Source organism: Symphalangus syndactylus, chromosome 10, assembly GCF_028878055.3.
Source record: "Symphalangus syndactylus isolate Jambi chromosome 10, NHGRI_mSymSyn1-v2.1_pri, whole genome shotgun sequence".
Taxonomy (NCBI): Eukaryota; Metazoa; Chordata; class Mammalia; order Primates; family Hylobatidae; genus Symphalangus; species Symphalangus syndactylus.
Window position 1 is genome coordinate 28,285,257 of NC_072432.2, and position 22,737 is coordinate 28,307,993.

At 36.5% G+C, this 22,737-nt stretch overlaps 1 protein-coding gene across 9 annotated transcripts in view; it reads left to right on the top strand.

Annotated features, from left to right (window-relative positions):
• Positions 1 to 22,737, top strand: part of ARMC3 (armadillo repeat containing 3) — a 273,044-nt gene that overhangs the window by 177,581 nt on the left and 72,726 nt on the right. For 7 of the 9 annotated variants that reach the window (XM_063611069.1, XM_055296756.2, XM_055296749.2 and 4 more), the window contains 5 exons: positions 2,114 to 2,231; positions 11,771 to 11,896; positions 15,039 to 15,107; positions 15,368 to 15,543; positions 17,836 to 18,030. In XM_063611069.1, the coding sequence (XP_063467139.1) occupies positions 2,114 to 2,231; positions 11,771 to 11,896; positions 15,039 to 15,107; positions 15,368 to 15,543; positions 17,836 to 18,030 (684 nt within the window). The remainder of the gene's footprint in view (positions 1 to 2,113; positions 2,232 to 11,770; positions 11,897 to 15,038; positions 15,108 to 15,367; positions 15,544 to 17,835; positions 18,031 to 22,737) is intronic. The other 2 variants (XM_055296755.2, XM_055296754.2) reach the window with 1 other exon arrangement.

Consider the following 22,737-nt stretch of genomic DNA (forward strand, 5'->3'; position numbering starts at 1 on the left):
ATTGTTTTTATATTTTAGTCCTCCCAAGTTGTGGCTGGAGATTTTGCCTGAGCAATTTGTTTAAGAGTTATGGTTGATTAGTTTTTGAGTTTGTGAATGCCTGAACATCTGAATGATAACCTAGCCAGATATAAACCTCCAGAGTCACAATCCTTTTCCCTTGGACCTTTGTTGATTATCTTCAATAAACAGTCAGGAGAAGGAAAGGTATAAGTCATTTGCTGAGGCCTTTCTTCTTATTATTCAATATTATTTCTGCTTCTTGTTGTATATTTTCTATTTGGTCAAGCTAATATTTTATCCACCATAAACAAATATTCCCATTTTAAACCATCTTGTGTTATTTTCCCTATTTGCATATCCTCCCTTCTTATCGCCATCCATCCCATTTTATCTGTTCTTCAAATCATATCTGAAGTTCTACCACATCCATGGAGCTTTCTCTATTTACCCCAGTTTCAAATTAATTTCCCCACTCTCATCATAGTATTTATTGTCTCTGCCATATGTTTTGCACTTCATAAAATCCTAGAATTTTATATCTGGAAGACATCATACTCCACCTTCCTAACTTTTCAGATTAAAAAAAGCCATGGTCAGTGAGCCACATGTGTCACCTGGGTGATGTGAGGTCCTCAGGCATTCTGGGGCTACCCTTTAATACCTAAAGAAGATGGTTCTCAAGCCCCAAACCCTAACTACATTCAGAAGTCCTCCCTTAAGATTTCTGTGGATTTCCAGGGCCTTCTGCTCTCATGATCAGTGTTGCAGCCAGCATCCCAGCCATTGCTCTTCACTCAGCTAGAGGCCACCTTTTCTCCTTGGATCATGTCTAGAAACACAAGTGCCACCAACCCGTTGTACACAACTGATTTTTTACTGAAGATCTGTCTTCTCTAAAAGGGTCTCTAAGAGGTTAAAGAACAAACAAGACTTTTGTAGCTCTTATAGCTTCTAGTATAGTGGGAGCCATAGAAAAACAGCAGCTTTACTTTGGGTGTTAAGACAATGCTGTTCTAAAATTCAGCAGCCATTTCTCCTCCAAAAGGGCAGTTTTATCCTGGCTATGTCCTTTCAGGTCATTGTTTCTTGCTATCTTCTTTCTTCTTTACTCTTCCAAACTCACACAATTATGTTTCCTTGGAGTAATGAGAGTAATATATTTCTTTATTCTCTACCTAAAACGAAACAATCTTAAAAATATTCCATGACATAGTAAGATGTCTATATAGGAAAGCCAACACAAAGAACAAGCTAAAGCTTTGAAATACAGTTTTTTTTCCTTTATCCTAAGCAGAACTCCATCCTTCATTAGTCTCTGGAAATGGAAGAAAAATCGTGTAATAATTTGTTTTCTCCTTGACCACAGAAAGCCTCTATGTGCTATGAACAATAGTTCGTTTCAATTACACATTTCAATTACACATGAATTCTCAGGACACAGGTCTTCTTAGAGTCCTATACTTTTCTTCAGACTATATTATCATTTCCCCTGTTCCAGGTTTTATTCAATTTTACATTTTGTTATATGCTTTTTCTACTGTTTTTTTTTATTGTTTTACATATGTAATTCCTGCTTTTCTAGAGTCTAATGGTTGGAAAGCAAGTATTGATTATTGAGATGGTCATGGAGTAAAATATATACAGATATTCAAGGATTTTGTGTATTGAGTAAACATTATATCATTTGATAAACATCTGTCATGTGCCAGATGACGTGCTAAGTGCTTTGTATACATGGCCTCTACTCCTTTCCTTGCTCCTTTGAGATAGTACCTTTGAGATAGGTACTATTATCCTCATCAAACAGAAAAAGAAATTGACATTTTAGGAGCATAATTCATTTGATTCCACATGGCTAAATTGAGAAACTAGACCTGTCAGATTCCAAAACATTTTGCCCTTCCCACCATACCCCAGGCATTCCAATGCTGACAATTGTTTCTCTAGCAGCTGATATATTTTTAATGAAAAACTTTGCAGTGCGCTTATTGGGCAGTGACCACATCCTTTTTGCAAGATTACATTCTCTTTAAGTTTTAAGACCCATTCATTTTTAATGTGATTTTTAAAGCTCATATGTGAAACTGATAGCTTTCTTTCTGCCTTTCAGTTTGATCCATTAATGATTGAAAGCAAAAAAGCAGCAACTGTGGTGTTAATGCTTAATTCTCCAGAAGAGGAAATTTTGGCTAAAGCATGTGAAGCCATTTATAAATTTGCTTTAAAAGGTTTGGATTTTTTTCAGTTTATCTTTCTGTTTCATTAATTTCTTAAAATATTTACTACCTCTTGGGCACTTTTCTTCCTAGTCTTTAACTTACTTGCTGTCAGATGAATTATTTCAGACAACCAGAATATTATTTAATGCATTACCTAAGAGCAATCTCTCTTCCTGAGTTCCTAGCTTAATCTTAAGGAGTAATTTAGTCACTGGGTAGAACGGTCATTCTGAAAGTTTCATTGTAGTTTTAGAAATTGTAAACGTCACAGAAGCTAAAAGAACTCCCAATAGTCAAGGCTGGAACAATTAGAACAACAAAGTAAAGCAGTATTGGCTTATAATCCAAGTGGAAAATAAGTATCCATGAGTCCATACTGATATAAATAAAATGGGTGAATAAATGGAAGAGACAAATCTCCTGTGCAGAAGAATTCCTAATAGTTTATGTAGACACTCTTGACTTCAAGGAGGTGAAATATAACTTCCAACTCTTTGAGTGGGAGATCTACAGAGTGACTTATTTCCAAAGAGTACAATATAGAAATGGGGGAAAATAAGCTTACAATGGATAAACCTGACAAACATCACCGCAGCTAGGTGATCAAAATCACACCACACGCCTGGGCGTGGTGGCTAATGCCTGTAATCTCAGCACTTTGGGAGGCCAAGGTGGATGGATCACTTGAGCCCAGGAGTTTGAGACCAGCCTTGGCAATGTGGCAAAGCCCCATCTCTATAAAAAAAAATACAAAAACTAGCCATGTGTAGTGGTGCATGCTTTTAGTCCCAGCTACTTGGGAGGCTGAGGTGGGAGGATCACTTGAGCCCAGGAGTTCAAGACCAGCCTTGGCAACATGGCAAAACCCCACCTCTACAAAAAATAGAAACATTAGCCAGGTGTGATGGCACATGTCTGCAGTCTCAGCTACTTGGGAGGCTGAAGTGGGAGGACTGCTTGACCCTGAGAGGCAGAGGTTGCAGTGAGCTGAGATTGTGCCACTGCACTTCAGCCTGGGCAGCAGAGAGAGACCCTGTCTCAAAAAACCAACCAACCAACCAAAAACAAAAAACAAAAAAAAACCCACCAACCGTGATAAGTCCTATCAATATTAGGTGCTCTTGATATGATGTGATGAAAATGACACTTTATTTCTGTGTTATTTTTCTTAAAAATCTATAACCCCAGTCTAATAATGATTTTTAAAATCAGACAAATCCCAGTTCAGGTACAAAATACCTAACCAATGCTCCTCAAAACTGTCATGGCTATCTACAACAAGCAAGTTTGAGAAATTCACATAATGGAGGCATTATGAGTAATGACATAGGATCCTGGGACAGAAAGAAGATATTAGGTCAAAACTAAGGAAATCTGAATAACTAAGTACTTTATTAATAATAGTGTCTTCAAATTAGTTCATTAACTGTAAACAATGTACCATACTAATATCAAATGTTAATAATAGGGGAAACTGGGTCTGAGGTATGTGCAAACTCTTTGTACTGTCTTTGTAACTTTTCTGTAAAACTAACATTGTTGTAAAACATAAAACTTATTTAAAAATTGTAAATATTACACAGCAGGTTCTACTGAAAGGTTTACTCATAGAGGATTTAAAAACATACAAGATGCTTATATTTTAGTCCTCATATTATTACAAATGATAAGATTATACTTTTATTATGTTGCATGACATTTTAATTGAGAATATTAATTTAATTGAGAGTTTAGTGTAACTAAACTGGTTTTTTTAATAAACCATTTCAAACTAAGATAGGGACAATTTTGTTTTAAATAAATGATACTTGACATATTGTTTGGAAACTGAATGAGAGAACAACAAATCATTCAATTAGCAAAGGGTACAATACTCACCTTGCTTTGTCACTCAGGTCATCATTGGGAACCCATATGTAAACCAGAGTGTTTCTGGAAGGTACTATATCTTTTGGAGTGGATGGTGTAGAATTCTGGGTCAAATTTCAGGGAGATATTTGATTGTGCATCTATGGCAGCATGAATCCCATTCAGTCTTATAGAGTCATTATACATCATCTGGCTGTCACATGTATCTATGTGTTATCTCTTTTTGCATGACATGAAGAAATAGGCATGTATTTCATATGAAATCAGTACAGAAATAATTTTAAGTCTGATGTTTTATACTAGTAGTATTTTCTAAAATTAAAAAAAAAATGATAGGACTTTGGCTCCTGGCCACGACGGGACCACTCTACTGCCTGAAACAATGAGTGAAACAAACCCAATATGTGAAAGTAGAGTAGACTTACTCTATTGGTGGAAACAATGAAGAAAATAAACCAGATATATGAAATAACAGTTGACAAGACCATCAACATCAGACAATAAAGGGCAGTGACCACTGAGAGACAGGAAACAAGGGAAGTAAACCCTATGATTGCCTCAGATTTTTTACTTTAGAGAGCTTTTTGGCCATAGCACTGGAAAGGGTAACCTGGTGGATTCTCTGAGTTAAGAAGACAAACCTGAAAGTCCAGAGAAATAAAGGCATTCAGAGTTTTCAGGACAGAGTAAAGGAGAGGAATGAGTTTCACAGAAGGAGAACTCAGGAGATCTGTAAAGGGTCTCATTCTTGTCTTTAGAAGAGTAGTGAGCAGCATGTACATGTGGGGGTAATAGTTGGAACAACAGGCACCCAAAGGATGGGGTAACAGTGCGTGGTGCTCACATAGGGCTAGGAGTAATGCCTGTTTCCATCAGCCAGGCAGAAACTTCAGAATTCATGGAACATTGTGTAGAATACACAGAGGAGTCTTGCCTCAGTGTGAGAAACAATTAGTCCTAGATTGTGCACTGTTCTAGTACCACCTAGTAAATATTAAAAGCAAGACTTGAAAGGATTGAGTTGTTTCCAAGTAACTTAATTTGTCCCTGAAAAAAATCTTAAGAATACAGAAATATCCATTGCCCAAGAAGGTAAAATTCACAATGTCTTTCATCCAACAAAAAAATTACCAGGCATGAAAAAAAGCAGAAAAAATGCATAATAAGATATAAATCAATGAGTAAATCAATTGACCCAGATGTTAGAATTTGCAGGAAAAGACATTAAAAGATTAATTACAACTGTATTCTATATGTTTAGAAAGTGAAAACATGGAAGCTATAAGACAGACCCAAATACAACTTCTAGAGATGAAAACTTCAGTGTCTGAAATGAAAAACACATAGGCTTTGATTAATGCAGATTGGACATTGCAGAAGAAAAGATTAATGAACTTAAATACATAGTAACACAAACTGTCCAAAATGAAGGACAGTGAAAAGAGATTTTAGAAAGATGAACAGAGATTCAGTGAGGTATGAGAAAAATTCAAGTGTCCAATATACGTGTAATTGGAGTCGCTGGAAAAGGGAGACAGGGACAGAAAAAGCATTTGAAGAAATAATGGCCAAACTTTCCCTAAATCTGATGAAAACTCTAAGTCCATGGATCCAAAAAGTTTGTCAAAACCCAAGTGCAAAGAATATGAAATAAACTATGCCATAGTACATTATAATCAAATCGCTTAAAACCAGTGATAAAGAGAAAACCTTAAAAGCAGCCAGAATCAGTAAAAACATGTTACATTCAAATAAAGATAAGGATGACAATAGATAATAGCAAATTATAAATAAGGATGATTTATCATCAGAAATTATGCAAGTGAGAAGTCTGTAGAGCAACAATCTTTAAAGAATAAAAGAAAAATAAAAACTTTCAACACAGAATTACATACCCTGAAAAAAAATCTTTCAAAAACGTAGGTGAAATCACGTTTTTTTTCAAATATAAAAAAGCTAAAATAATTTATTTCCAGTAGATCTACACTACTACTTATAATAAAAAGAGACCTTTTAAGCAGAAGGAAACTAACATTAGATGGAAATATGGATCTACAAAAAAGAATACAGAGTGCTAGAAATGGCAACATGTATGTTTTGTTATTTGAATCACTTCAAAAGCAAATTTATTATTTTAAACAAAAATAATCATATATTGTGCAATTTGAAACATATGTATAAATAAAATATATGGCAACAACAGCCCCAAGGTAGAAAGGGAAAAAATGGAAGTATACTATTGTTAGGATCTCATATGTGAAGGGGCATAATACCACTTCAAAGTAGACTGTGATAAGTTAAAGATGTATACTGCAACCCTAATGAAACCACTAAAATAACAAAATAAACGATAATATTAAATAAGCCAATGAAGGAAATAAAATGGAATCAGTAATATTCACAGAATACATAGAAAAGAAAGCAGAATATGAAGAAAAAAGAAAACATGGAATAATGGGGCATATAAAAAACAAATAACAAGATGGTGGATTTAAATCTAACTATATCAAAAATCAAATTAAATATAAATGTCCTAAATACCTTGATTAACAGGGAGAAATTGGTATATTGGATAAAAAGCAAGAGTAAACCACATGCCACCTTCAAGAAGTGCATTTAGAATATAAAGACAAAAATAACGCAAAAGGATGACAACAGATATGTCATGCTAGCATGAATCAAAAGAAAGCCCAAGCATTAGTAACAGAAATATTAATATTACAAAAGTAAACCGAGAAAAGAGCAGTACCAGAGATAAAGACGGTCATTTTATAATGATAAAGGGATCAGTCAATCAAAAGACTGTGAAAAATCTTTTTTTTTTTTTTTTTTTTTGAGACAGAGTCTTGCTCTGTCACCCAGGCTGGAGTGCAGTGGTGCGATCTCCGCTCACTGCAAGCTCCGCCTCCTGGGTTCATGCCATTCTCCTACCTCAGCCTCCCAAGCAGCTGGGACTACAGGCACCCACCACTACACCCAGCTAATTTTTTGTATTTTTAGTAGAGACAGGGTTTCACCGTGTTAGCCAGGATGGTCTCAATCTCCTGACCTCGTGAGCCACCTGTCTCGGCCTCCCAAAGTGCTGGGATTACAGGCATGAGCCAGTGTGCCTGGCCGAAAAATCTTAAACAGTTATGTACCAAATATGAAATCTTCAAAATACACGAAGCTAATAATACAAGGAGAAATAGATATCCACAATTAAAGCTGGAGATTTAAATACTCCTCTCAATAAATAAAAGAACAAGTAGACAGAAAATATATAAGGATATAAAGGATTTGACAATATCAATGAATTTAACCTAATTAATATTTATAGAACACTTTAAGAGCAGTAGAGTACACATTTTTTTTCAAGTGCATACAGAACATTTATCCAAATAGATCATATTCTAGGCCATAAAATAAGCCTCAATAAATTTTAAGTGATTCCAATAACACAAAATGTATTTTCATACCACCATGGAATTAAATTAGAAATCAATAATGCAGAAAACTCTGGATAATTGTTAAGTAGTTAGAAAATAAATAATATACTTTTAAATGACTTATGAATCAAAGAAGAAATCAAAACAAAAATCAGAATTGAAAATTAAAACACAGCAAAAGATGCCACTCAAAGTATTTAGAGAGAAGTTTATTGCACTAAATGCCTATACTGGAAAACAACGAAAGTCTCAAACAAGTAATCTCAGCTTCTATCTTAAGAAACTAGAAAAAGAAGAACAAGGCTGGGCACAGTGGCTCACACCTGTAATCCCAGAAGTTTGAAGAGGCTGAGGTGGGCAGATCATGAGGCCAGGAGATTGAGACCATACTGACCAACATGGTGAAACCCCGTCTCTACCAAAATACAGAAAATTAGGTGTGGTGGCGTGCGTCTGTAATCCCAGCTACTTGGGAGGCTGAGGCAGGGGAATCTCTTGAACCTGAGAGGTGGAGGTTGCAGTGAACTGAGATCATGCCACTGCACTCCAGCCTGGCAACAGAGTGAGACTCCGTCTCAAAACAAAAACAAAAAACAAAAAACAAATTAAACCAAAAATTAGTAATGATAAGGATATAATAGATATCTCAGTATAAATCAATGAAATAGAAAACAAAAAAAATTGATGAGCCATAAAAATGAAAAGCTGTTTTTTGAGATCAGTAAAAATGACAAACCTAGAGATGGATTGATAGACAAAATAAGAGAGAAGACAAATTATCCATATCAGGAGTGGGAGAAGGGACATCACTAGAGATCCTACAGATATTAACAGGATAAGAGGAATATTATGAATAAATTAATACCAATAAATTCTACAACTTAGATTAAGTGGACAAGTTTATTTCAAGACGTAAATTTCCAAGCTCACTAAAAAAAGACAGCTTAAATAGCTCTATATTACAAAGACTGAAATTTGTAGTTAAAAACTTTCTCATGAACAAAACTTCAGGTCCAGATGGTTTTACTGGTGAATTCTATGAAACATTTAAGGAAGAAATAATACTAATTACACACAAATACTTTCAGAAAATTGAAAATGATGGCATACTTCCCAATTCATTCTGTGAAGCCACCACTACTGTATAGAGGCCCAAACAGCAAAAGGCAAGAAAAGAAAGAAATCTGCAAGTCAGTATGCCTTATTAACATAGATGTAAAAATTCTGAACAAAATGTTAGCAAATAAAATTCAACAATGTATAAAAAAAAGCTAACACATCATCACCTAATGACTTATTCCCAGATTGCAAGGTTGGCTTAATAACTGAAAATTAATCAAGGTATTTTACCATGTGTGGTAGGTAGAAAAATTACCCCAAAATATCTACATCAGAATCCCTGGAATCTATGAAAATAGTATGCTACATGACAAGGGAGAAATAAGAATGCTGATAGAATTAAGGTTGCTAACCAACTGACTTTGAGATGAGGAGATTACCTTGGATTATCTAGGTTGGGCCAACACAATCACAAAGGCCCTTATTGGTGAAAGAAGAAGGCAAGAGAGTCAGAATTGGAGAAGACATGATGGTGGACACAGAGGTCAGAAGGGTGTGATTTCTGGCTTTGAAGAGGAAAGGGGCTCACTGGCCAAGGAATGCTGCCTGGAAAAGAAAAGGAAATGGATTCCGCCATAGAGTTTAGCTCCTAAGGAGCACAGATAGCCCTGCCAACATTTTGACTTTCACCTACTGAGATATATATCAGACTTCTGACTTCCAAACCATAAGATAATAAATTTTTGTTGTTAAACCACTAGATTTCTTATTACAGCAGCAATAAGAAAAAAATATATTTTTTAAAAGAAAAAAGAAAAACCGTATGATCATCTTAATACATGCAAAACAACCTTTTTGGCAAAATCCGACATCCACTCCTGATAAAATGTCTGCAAATTAGGAATAGATATAAACCTTCTCTCCCTAATAAAAGATACCTACAAAAAAACCTATGGCTTACAACACACTTAATGGTAAAAAACTGAATGCTTTTCCCCTAAGATCAGGAGCAAGAGAAGGATGTCTGCTATCATCACCTTTATTCAACATTGTATGGGAGGTTCTAGCCAATGCAATCAGGCAAGAAAAAGAAATAGAAGGCATCCAGAAAATTTGTAGTTAAAAACTTTCTCACAGATTAGAAAAAGGGGTAGAACTATCTCTATTGGATTTATAGAAGATGACATAATCTGGCTCTGTTCATTCCTCCTAATTATTTTGAGATTAATTCATATCGTAGCACTTCTTTTTATTGCTACCATTATATGGGTTTACCACAGTTTGCCTGAGTCATATGGTAAGTGTACATCAACATTTTAAGAAACTGCCAAACCATTCTCCAAAGTGATTTGTACTGTTTTATATTCTCACCAGCAATTTATGAGGGTTCCAATTTCTCTCTACACTAGCTGGCACTTGTTGCTGTTCATCTTTTTGATTATATTAATCCTTGTGGGTGTGAAGTGGTATCTCACTGCAGTTTTAATTTGCATTTCCCTAATGACTAATGATGTAGAGAAAAATGTACTTTATTGTCATTGTATATCCTCTTTGATGATGTATCTGTTCAAATCATTTGTTCACATATATTTTAAAATTTGGTTGTTTTCTTATTCAGTTTTAGAAATTATATATTCTGGATATACATCCTTTACTTCTGTATCAGACATATATTTGCAGAATTTTTCTCACAATTTGTAGAATATCTTTTAAAAAAATTTTCTAGACTTTTTTTCTGTAAGCAATTTTAGGTTTATAGAAAAATGAGGCCAGGCACAGTGTCTTGTGGAGACTGTAATTCCAGCACTTTGGGAGGCTGAGATAGAAGTATCACTTGAGCCCAGGAGTTTGAGACCAGCCTGGGAAACATAGTGAGACCCCATCTCTACAAAAAAAATCGAAAAAAAAAAAAAATTAGCTAGGCGTAGTAGTGGTTGCCTGTAGTCCCAGCTACTCAGAAGACTGAGGTGAGAGAATCGCTTGAGCCCAGGAGGTCAAGACTGCAGAGAGCCATGATCACACCACTGTACCCCAGCCTGAGTGACAGAGCAAGACTCTGTCTCAAGAAAAAAAAAAAAAAGAAAGAAAAGAAAAATGGGAAGTAGAGTTCCCATAAACACCCCTCCTCAATTTGTTTTCTCTATTATTACAGTTATCTTTTGCATTGTATTAGTCAGGATTCTCTAGAGAAAGAGAACCAATAGGACATATGTAGATATATATGAAAAGATTTGTAATGGGAATTGGCTCACATGATTGTGGAACTGAGAAGTCCCACGACAATACCATGTGCAAGCTGGAGAATAAGGAGAGCCGGGGTGTAATTCAGTCTGCGTCCTAAGGCCAGAGAACCAAAGCTGCTGTAAAGTCCTAGAGTTCCAAGGCCTGAGAATAGGAGCTCCGATGTCCCAGGGCAAGAGAAGATGGATGTCCCAGCTCAAAAAGAGAGAGGACTTTTCCTTTTTACACCCTCTGTTACTCAAGCCCTCAACAGATTGGATATTGCCCACTCACATTGGTGAGCGCACATCTTTACTCAGTTTAGAGATTCAAATGCTAATCTCTTCCAGGAACACCCTTGCAGACACACCCAGAAATGTTTTAGTAGCTATTTGTGCATCCCTTAGCTCAGTCGCTTTGGCACATAAAATTAATGTGATGACATCTATAGACAATTCTAACAAATCTACAAAAAAGGGCTAGAACTAATTAATTATGCAAGGAAGTATTTGTTGAGTGTCTGTTACATGACCGGCACTGTCCAAGGCACCAAGGGTATGAGAAAATAGGGCAGGAAGGGCATCTGTCCTTATGGAGAGTTATCGTGGAGTAGGCAAGCAAAACCCAGAGGTTGTTAAGTGATATGACAAAAATACAGCAGGATAAAGAGGGATGAGACAGACTTGGATGTGGTGACAGTAGCAGATAGGGTGAGTGCAGGGGACTGCTCCAAGGAGGTGCAGTGTGAGCTCAGAACTGAAGACAAGATGAAGCCAGCTTTGTAAACAGGGGGAGGGAGAGGAGGAAATGTCCAGGATGCCTGTCCTTTAAGTTTATTCTGAGGGAAATACGAATGGAAGCCAAGAGGAATGTGAAAGGCAAATGGCAAATAAGAAATTGGAATGGCACAAGGCAGAATGCTGATGAGATCGATAATATCCATGTGTGGTTTTGTTTTATGTGTGATGTCAGGTGAGGAAAATAAAACAACCCTCCTTGAACTTGGAGCTGTGGAACCTTTAACTAAGCTACTCACCCATGAAGACAAAATTGTAAGAAGAAATGCTACTATGATATTTGGAATCCTGGCTTCTAATAGTAAGTATCAACTTTTAAAAATGATCAAATAATCCCATGTTAATGCATTATCATTCTTTTAAATTTAACATTAAGGAATCTGTTTCGATTTTATTTCAACTGACTTTAATGTTCACAAAAACATTCTATCAGTATAATGCAGCAAACGTGTGATTTCACATTTTAAGGGATAATTTTAAAATAGGAAAATATGTGCAAGCACATCCATGCAAAAACTCCTCTCAGAATTGGTGATGTAGTCCTACAAGCTGAGAGAGCAATCATTTTCTCTTAAAATTATTTTTCCTGAGTTAGTGTAATGTAATTTGCCTGCCTATATGTATCTTACATTTCATATATATTTCATAGTGAACAAAGCCTAAAGAGTTTTGATAAACTCATTTTTTTGAAACTGCAAACTATATTTTGCAAAAGATAAATTTAAATGTGCATTTAACCAAGGTAGGTGGATCACTTGAGGTCAGGAGTTCAAGACCAGCCTGGCCAACACGGTGAAACCCCGTCTCTACTAAAAATACAAAAAGTAGCCAGGAATAGTGGTGGGTGCCTGTAATCCCAGCTACTTGGGAGGCTGAGGCAGGAGAATTGCTTGAACTCGGGAGGTGGAGGTCGCAGTGAGCTGAGATCGCGCCACTGCACTCCAGCCTGGGTGACAGGGTGAGATTGTCTCTCAAAAGAATAAATTTTAGAAAGTGCATTTACTCCTTAAATCAGACCTATTACTTGCTCGGAATCATATATGTCATATTATTATATTAATATATAATATATAACTAATGTTATGTAATATTAATCATGTGTACATGATTAACATTAATATGTGATTAATATCAATATATAAATATCAATAATTATTGGTATAATATATTAATATGTAATTATATATTATATATTAAATAACATTAGTATCATATAATATGATGGTAAATATTAGTTAAAAGATGCTATTATGTCCATTAGAATATCAGTTTGAACACCATGCCAATAAACGCAGTCTGTGACTTACGAACAGGATATATTTTCCTTGTCATTTTCTAATGGTAGTTTTTGAGTCAGCCACCAAAAACCCTGTAACTCATAATAAATTTTAAATGACACTCTTAGTGGAGACTGAATTCTAACATGAAACTTAGGCTGCTCTGAATAAACACATGGTACATGGCTAAAATCACTATACTTTCCCCATCTTATGATGATCTCAGCAAAACACAAGCAGGGATTCTTTCCTAGTCTTCCTGCCCCCCGCCCCCTGCCATTTTCCCTGGACCCCATGTGATGACAGTGAGGCCTCCTTATTCCTTGTCCAGCAGGGATTGTGGTATGAGTGTGTTCAGGGACAGTTATGAGTTATGAGTGGAAATTGGGGAGAGACGTGGAAGGGCGGTTTTGTGTGGCATCTGTGCCATTACAGCCTCAGCTACAGAGACTGCATTTGCGGGCAGCTGCGGTGCTGGAAGCAGATGGGGCCCAGTGCGAGGAATCAGTGGAAGGCAGTGACTTCGGGAGCTCTGATGGTAGTCGTGCTGTAAGGCAGGGGCCTGAGAGTGTTTCCGGAGATGGCAACAGGATGAGGACAGTCATGGCGGAGTGCATGTCCCACCAACTTAGACTATGATAATACTAGTTAACACTTACATACGCTGACAAGGGGTCAGGCACTGTGCTAAGTGCTATTGATATATTAAATCAATTAATCCTGTCTAACAGCCCTGTGAGGTAGGTACTATTATTATTCCCTTTACATCTGAGGTAACAGAGGCATACAGAAGTTAAATAAGGCAGTACTCAATTGAATTATGGGCCTTCCTAAATTTATCATAAAGATTATCTGTGTAACCATTCTATGTTAGTATCATAATGAATGTTTAACTAAAAACAAAAAAAGGAAAATTATAACCAAAAAAGGGAAGATTTGTTGATTTCTTATGTTTTACTCTAGTCACATACCATTGAATTTGAGAAACAAAAATATTTCGTGGGCAGGCATGGTGGCTCACATCTATAATCCCAGCACTTTGGGAGGCTGAGGTGGGAGGATTGCTTGAGCTCAGGAGATTGAGGCTGCAGTGAGCCATGACCACACCACTGCACCCCAGCCTGGGTGACAGAGCGAAACCCTGTCTCAAAACAGAAACACACACACAAACCTTTGTAATACGTCTTATGCAACTCTTTATTTTAAAAGTAGGATAGATATCTCAAAGCATTAGTTTATTTGCCCAAAGTCATGCAGGTGGTTAGTAGTGGAACTGAGATTAGAGCCCTGCACACAGGCATACCTGTCTAGCTTTAATTAGGCTGACAAAAATAGTATAAAAATGCACTTTAAAACAGTCAATATACTTATTTTTAAGCATTTTTGGCATTTCTAATAATCAAATTGAATGTAAGCAATCAAGATGTATTAATTAAAATAGGCTGGGTAATTCTTACTTGCATTCTGTACAAAATTTATTAAAATCAGAATTTAAAAATACCCTCCCAGCAACACACACACACACAGATTACTATTACATAATAAATAAATGTAGGGCACAGTGACTCAACTCTTCTGATGTGTGTTCTAGGCACACTTTGCACTTTTATGGTTATTGTTTCTAGTGTCTTAGAAGGAAATACAGCTCATGATCGAGGAATATAGGCAGGCTAGAGAATGTGTGGGGTTGGCCCCACCTAGGCATGAAACCTGCCCCACCACTTGCTTTGTGGCTTTGAGCCTCAATTTCCTTGTCTGTAAAATGAGATAATAATATTACCTGTCTCATAAGGGACTGTTCAGTAGATACTACCATTATCAGTATTATTATTTTGAGACAGCGTCTCACTCTGTTGCCCAGGCTAGAGTACAGCAGTGTGATCTCAGCTCACTGCAACCTCTGCCTCCCAGGTTCAAGCGATTCTCCTGCCTCAGCCTCCCAAGTAGCTGTTATTACAGATACAAGCCACCATACCTGGCTAATTTTCGTTATTTTTAGTAGGGTAGGGGTTTCGCCATGTTGGCCAGGCTGGTCTCAAACTCCTGACCTCAAGTAATTCCCCCCCGCCTCAGCCTTTCAAAGTGCTAGGATTACAGGCATGAGCCACCACACCCGGCCTATTATTATTATTAATAAACATCAATATTCTGTTTCTTCCTTTGTAGATGATGTTAAAAAATTGTTAAGGGAGTTAGATGTCATGAATTCTGTCATTGCCCAGCTTGCTCCAGAAGGTAACTTTGCATTCTATACCTGTTTTAAAAAATGGAACTGGTTTTTTACACTTGATTAAACTATATATTGAAAATCACTCATGAAATATTGTAAAGTGTTATTAAAATCTCTCAAACCACAGCTCAATTTTGAGTTTATAAAAGAGGTGAGCTTTAAGCAAGATACAGTTTGTGGAGCTTTGGTTTCCAAAGCATATTTTAAAGTAGTGGCTGAATAATAAGCAGTTGGCATACTCGTGTTATTTATTTTTGATACACAGAAGAAGTAGTTATCCATGAGTTTGCTAGTCTTTGTCTAGCAAACATGTCTGCAGAGTACACCAGTAAAGTGCAAATATTTGAACATGGGGGATTAGAGCCACTCATCAGACTACTGAGTAGCCCCGACCCGGATGTAAAGAAGAATTCTATGGAATGCATTTACAACTTGGTGCAGGTAAGATTAATTTCTAAAAAGTGTTCTGACGAAAGCTGATTTTAGAATTTATCTTCCCATTAAAAATAGAAAAAAGTAAAAGCTCACCAGTTTTGCATCATCAGATCTTCTTGTTACTGGTATTTATCGTTCAGAGAAAAAATAATGGAAGCTTAATGTAGATATCTTTCAATTTTCACATTTTGTAAGTCATCGTCTCCTGTGAAAAAGTATTTTGGAAATGTATTTGTTTTTAAAGAATAGAATGGCATGCAAATAAAATGTACTTCTTTTGAAACAGGAAATCTAATATGTGGAACCTGCGCAGTTACTATTAATTGAACCCTGGTGGTCTAAGCACATTGGATGTAATATATACCCTATTCAATGTACTGAGATTTTGGTTTAGGCTTATTTGTTGCTAAAAATCTAGTGATTTGAGTATGCAGGACGGAAGTCATTGCCCACAATAGCAAGATGCTACCTCACTGTGCTGTTTTCCTTTGTCACAGAAAGAAACTGCCAACCTTCCCCTCCCCTACAGTCTTGTCTTTTGCACCCCCACCCCTGGAACACACACACACACACACCCTCACTCCCACAGCAGGTCAGCTTCCTGACACTTTGAACAGCCTTCTCTGCTGCTTAGATTCCTTAACAATTAGTGTGCCCATTTGATGAGCTTTAGATCACCTGAAATTGGAAAGACACAACTTTTAAATGGCCATTAATAGAGTAGGGAATGAGGAGATACCAAAACAAGAGTGAAGAAGAGGATTAATGGAGAGGCAACGTATTCAGGCAAAGAGAGACAAATAGGCTCATGTCAAAAGGCAGCAAAAGCAAAATTCCTGGCCCAGCATGCCGTTGCTACTCGACAGGACTGGTTTCACCCTCACCCCCGCCTCCCTAAAAAAGGCACCCTTAAAAAGAAGCTCAGCCCCTCTTTTCCCTTCTCCAGTCACTTTGGCTTTACCTACTTGATTAAATATTCCTGTAGGTGTGTTGGTGTTTTAAATCCCAAGACTCCTTAGAGCAATATTTCCCTATTGTCTTAATCGAGAAGAAATCAAAATGATTACCTCCACAATTCTTAACAGCAGTACTGGCTAAAAACTATGGATTAGTTTCCTAGGGCTGCTGTAACAAAGTACTACAAACTAGGTGGCTTAAAACTACAGACACAGTTCTGGAGGCCAGAAGTCCAAAATGAAGGTGTCAGTAGGACCACGTCCCCACTGAGACCAGATAGGACCCTTCCTTTCCTCTTCCCAGCTTCACGGAGTGGCCATCCATTGGTGGTGTCCCTTGGCTTGTGGCTGCATCCCAGCAAGCTCTCCCTCTGTCATCTCTCTCTCCTAAGGACACCAATTGTACAAGAACACCACTAAGGGCCCACCTTACTCCAGGATGACCTCATCTTAACTAATTATATCTGCAATGACCTTGTTTTCAGTAAGGTCACATTATGAGGTACTGGGGTTAAGACTTCAACATACAGTTTGGGGGAACACAATTCAACCCATGACAAAAAGCAACCTACAATTGTGTCTAAAGGAAGCTGAATATTAGCGATCAATTGAAGGATGGACAGGGGAAAGCTAAGCTATAATTGGAGCCTTTTCCACCTTTAGTACTATTTTATATTTACCATGTTTTGACTAAAGGTGTCATGTCTTAAAAGAGTTTGGGAGCTTTTCATGGCTGCTTGGCTTGTTTTCTTACACTCCCCCACCCACTTCTTCACTCACACAGAATCATAGACATACAGGCACAACAATTGTCTAGATTACAATGACCCCTTGATTGTGTAAATGTCTTAAATAAAGGTCATGTATCTGAATAAACCTGCTGTAAATCTGCATGCAGAGGGCCTGTCAACAGTACTGCATGCTAATAGGTATTTCATAAACAATCCATTTGAATGAGATAATAAGGAATCAATGCCATTTCATTGTATTAATTACTATTTGAAGCAGTATATTCAAGTGTGAAAAGATTTTCATTATGCATAGATTTTATTATAATGCTGTTTAATCAGAATTTGCTGTATAATAAACAATAGATACTACAAAAGTCATAGATCATGTATATTTTCTGTGGTAGACAATGTCTACATATTACAGTTAAAATAAATTTTGGTGTTGTCAATTGAAAGATTTCTTATTTTTGTGAGTTATTTTGGAAGGGAATCAGGAATAAAAGATGGGAAAATTATAACTTATGTTCTTGTGTTAGAAAACAGAACTTCTCCATGCCTGAGAATGTATTTTGCTTAAAAAAATTGTTTCGATCATCTGTATTTTGTGGCAGGATTTTCAGTGTCGAACTACACTTCAAGAACTAAATGCAATACCTCCTATCTTAGATCTCTTGAAGTCAGAATATCCAGTGATTCAGTTGTTGGCTCTCAAAGCCTTAGGTGTTATTACAAATGATAAGGAGTCTCGAACAATGCTAAGAGACAATCAAGGATTGGACCGTCTTATTAAGATCCTAGAAACTAAGGTATTTAGTTTCATTCATTCCACCCTCTATGAGGAAATGTATCTCTCCCAAATGTTTAAAAGTGAAATTTTATTTAACATGTATTAAGTGTAATGGATTAATTTGCATATTGCTACATAAAGTTTATTGGCCTGCTTAAATCAGGCTAATTGTAGAGGCCATTATAAATTAATTTTAAAAGTCTTCTAGCTTAGCAGACTTAAGAATTTTAAATTCTTGTCTATGATCTTCGTCTTGATTTCCTGAAACACCTAAGGTGAGTCTTTTAACCTTCATTGTGATTTTCCCTTCTAGATACATTTTAATGATATTGGAGCTAAATGTTCATAGTTGCTAATAAGCTCCTTAAGAATTGAACTTTAAGAATATCTGTGCCTTCTGGGATCTCCTGGTTACAAAAACTCATCTAGCAGTTTATTGAAAACCCTTTAATTGACTTGAGTGGTTCAGATCTCTTCTGAATGTGTCCTGTGTCTTTAGCCACTAATTCCTTAGTGAAACAGTAATAAACAGATTTCAGATCCAGTATCCCTACTTTAATATTTAGTAAATTAATTCTAATAACAGAAATCTACTTGAAGTATCTCTTAAAAATTCCAGAGATAGGAACATATTGAAGGAGTAAAACGGAGTAATAACTTTGTATTCGGTTTCAAACTATCCAATTGTTAAATTTTTTTCTAAAAAAACGAGAACTCAGTTTGATACAGCACTGGGAAAATGAAGTACAATTTAAAAGAGCAGCGATGGCACAAGCATGTTCCCAGCCATGTGGACCTACCTGCCTTTGATTTGTGGATCCCATATGTGATCCCCTATAATTACACTTGTGATGCAAAATCCTAGTAACACTATATAGTAAACATTTTATCCTGTTTTTTAAAAGGGGAACTGAAACCAGAAATGTTACTTAATTTGCCTTATGTCACACAGGTAGAAAGTGACTAACCACAGGGTTTATCTGATATGCCATAGTATTCTCACCTATCTGATATTTTAGCTGTCTTCTTTTAGTTAGGAAAGGGGATGAAAGCACCTACTAGGTGGCAGGCATTGTGATTTTATTAAATTTGTAATTCATTGAGGAATGTGATGGTATTTTTATCTATAAAATGAAAGTATTGATAATAATTCTATCACTACATATATAATCATATATACCTATTATAGCATTAATCCTATTATACAAATAAGAAAAATGCCTCTCAAAGAGATTGAATAACTTGCCTATGGTTAGAGCTAGGAAATATGTGAGACGGGTTTTTTAAGAACTGGTATGTATCTATGTATATATTCCAGTGGGAAAAATTCAAAGAACACAAAAATATAGAGAGTGAAAAATAAAAATGCTTCTCCACATCCTCACCTAAGAGTAGGTACAAGGCACAAGTGTCTGCTCCCATAATTTTTATTCAGCATTGTCCTGGAGGTTGGAACCAGGGCAATAAGCCCAAATAAATAAATAAATGACACAAAAGACTAACAAACTGGGGCCAGGCGCAGTGGCTCACGTCTGTAATCCCAGCACTTTGGGAGGCTGAGGTGGGTGGTTCACAAGGTCAGGAGATCGAGACCATCTTGGCCAACATGGTGAAACCCCGTCTCTACTAAAAATACAAAAATTAGCTGGGTATGGTGGCACGTGCCTGTAATCCCAGCTACTTGGGAGGCTGAGGCAGAAGAATCACTTGAACCCAGGAGTCAGAGGATCGCACCACTGCACTCCAGCCTGGCAACAGGGCAAGACTCTGTCTCACAAAAAAAAAAAAAAAAAAAGACAAACTGGAAAGGAAGATGTAAAACTGTATTTATTCACAGATTGCATCTGTTATTTATTCAGATTGCATGACCATTTATACAGAAAATCCTAAGAAGACTACAGAAACTGACTAGAACTAATAAATAGATCTATCGAGGTCACAGGATGAAAGTTCAATACATAAAAATTTATATTTCTATATGTGAGCAATGAACAAAACAGTGAAAGAAAAAGTACAATTGAACTTATAATACATTCCTAAAATATGAACTACATGGAGATAAATTTATCAGAATTTTTGCAAAATCTATACACTGAAAAATATAAAACTTTTTAAAAGGAACTAAAGAGATAATATATGTATATGGATTGAACACATATTAATATGTCAGTTTCCACTTAATTACCTTTTGATTAGTTTTCAATTATCATATGATTATTGATTTGGTTATAGTTAAGCTTCCCATTTATGTTTGTCTGATCTGTTTAATTCCACAGTTCCTCTCTTCCTGCCTTTTGCAGTGTTTTTTTTTTTTTTTTTTTTTTTTTTTGAGATGGAGTCTTGCTCTGTCGCCCAGGCTGGAGTGCAGTGGCACGATCTCTGCTCACTGCAATTTCCACCTCCTGGGTTCAAGTGATTCTCCTACTCAGCCTCCCAACTAGCTGGGATTACAGGCATGTGCCACCACATCCAGCTAATTTTTGTATTTTTGGTAGAGGGTGGGGGGTTTCACCATGTTGGCCAGGCTGGTCTTGAACTCCTAACCTCAGGTGATCCTCCTGCCTTGGCTTCCCAAAGTACTGGGACTACAGGCATGAGCCACCATACCCACCCGGCCCCTGTAGGGTTTTTTTAGTGTTACATTTTAATTCCTCTCTTGGCTTTTTTGCTATATTTCTTTGTTCTATGTTTAGTGGTTGCTGTAGTGATTACAATACGCAAGTTAACTTTAACTTATAATAGTCTAGAGTTAATATTGAACTACTTCAAGTAAAATACTAGAACCTTTTAACAATGTATCTCTACTTTTCCTATTCTTAATATTGTTACATATTTTATATCTGTGTCCATTACAAACCCAACAACACAGTGTAATAATTTTTGTTTTGAAGAGTCCTATATCATGTGTCCTTAAGATATTAAGAATTATATATTCATATGTGTTTGTGTAATACCTATCCATATATTCATCTATCCATCAATATTTAGTATTTTATATTTACTCACATATGTATGATTTCTGATGCTTTTCATTTTTTCCTGTAGATCCATGTTGTCATCAAGGTCATTTCCCTTCAACCTGAAGAACCTCATTTAGCATTTCTTATAGTGTAAATATAATGGCATAAATTCTGTCTTTTAAATTTATCTGGAAGTGGCTTCCTTTTGCCTTTAATTTTGGAAAGATATTTTTGCTTGATACAAAACTCTTGGCTGCTAGTTTTTTTTTTTTTTAGCATTTTAAAATTTCTTCTGAATGGCAGTATTTCTGATGAAAATTCAGCCATTAAGCTTAACTATTTTCCTGTACATGATGTGTCACTTTTCTTTGGTTGCTTTCAACACTTTGCTCTTTGTGTTTGGCTTTCTGCATTTCTCTTCTGCGTGGAAGTGATACAATTATATATCCTGCTTGGGGTGCTTGACCTTCTTAGATCTGTAAATTAGTGTTTTCTGCCAATCATGGAATGTTTCAGTCCTTATTTATGCAAATATTTTTTCTATTCCTTCTCTCCCTCTGGAACCCAATTACATATATGTTGTCTTGCTTGATATTTTACAAGACTCTAAGGCTCTGCTCATTTTTCTTCAATTTTTTTAGATTAAATAACGTCTTTTGATCTCTATTCAATTTATGTGATTCTTTTGGCATCTCTAATATGCCGTTTAGTCCACCTAGTGAATTTTTCTTTCTAGTTTTTGTACTTTTCAAGTCTTAAATTTCCATGTTTGAAGTTTCATTTCTCTATTGAGCTTTCCTCTGCGAACATATTTATCATAGCTGCTTTAAAGTCTTTAATTACTTAATTCGCCAACATCTGGCCCTATCAGAGTAGATTTCTATTGACTGACTTTTTTCTGACTTTGAGTCACACTTTCCTGTTTCTTCTTTGCATGGTTAAGAATGAGCATTGTACATAATACTTTCTAGTGATTCCAGATTCTGTTGTGTCCTTCTGAGGACTGTGGCTATTTTGCTCTACTAGGCGGTGAGCTACACACTTTGTCTCTCTAGTGGTGCAGCTGGTATCTCTGCTCAGTTCTTACAGTTTCTAGTTGCTGCTGTTTTTAGCCCGACTCCATGGAGGTCTCCCCAGAGCTTCTACAGTTTGGTGGTACCTGTGGCTCCTCTGTCAGTCTCAGGCTCTGACCTCTGACACCTCAGACCAGTAAGGTTTCAGCATTCTGCCAAATGAGCTGCACATGGATTGAGGAATGCACTGTATTTAAAAGTAGTAAATTAATCAATTTCACCTAGCACAGCTCCCTCTTCAAGGATAAGATATGCTTTCTAGTCCTTGCCTGTTTATTTTCACCAGGGTCCCTGGGGTCTCCTCCATGCATGTATAGTTTAGTAGTCAGCCAGAGGTCTGGGCATAGTTTATACTCAGATTTTAGGTTATACCCTACATTATTAGAGTTCTCTAGAGAAATAGAACCAACAGGATGCATGTATATTGTACGTGTGCATGTGTATATGGGTGTATTAGTCCATTTTTACACTGCTATAAAGAACTGCCCGAGACTGGGTCATTTATAAAGAAAAGAGGTTTAATTGACTCACAGATCCTAGTGGATGAGGAGGCCTCAGGAAACTTAGAATCATAGCAGAAGGGGAAACAGGTTCATCTTACATGGCAGCAGATGAGCATGTGAAGGAGGAACTGTCAAACACTTATAAAACCATCAGATCTCATAAGAACTCACTCACTGTCATGAGAACAGC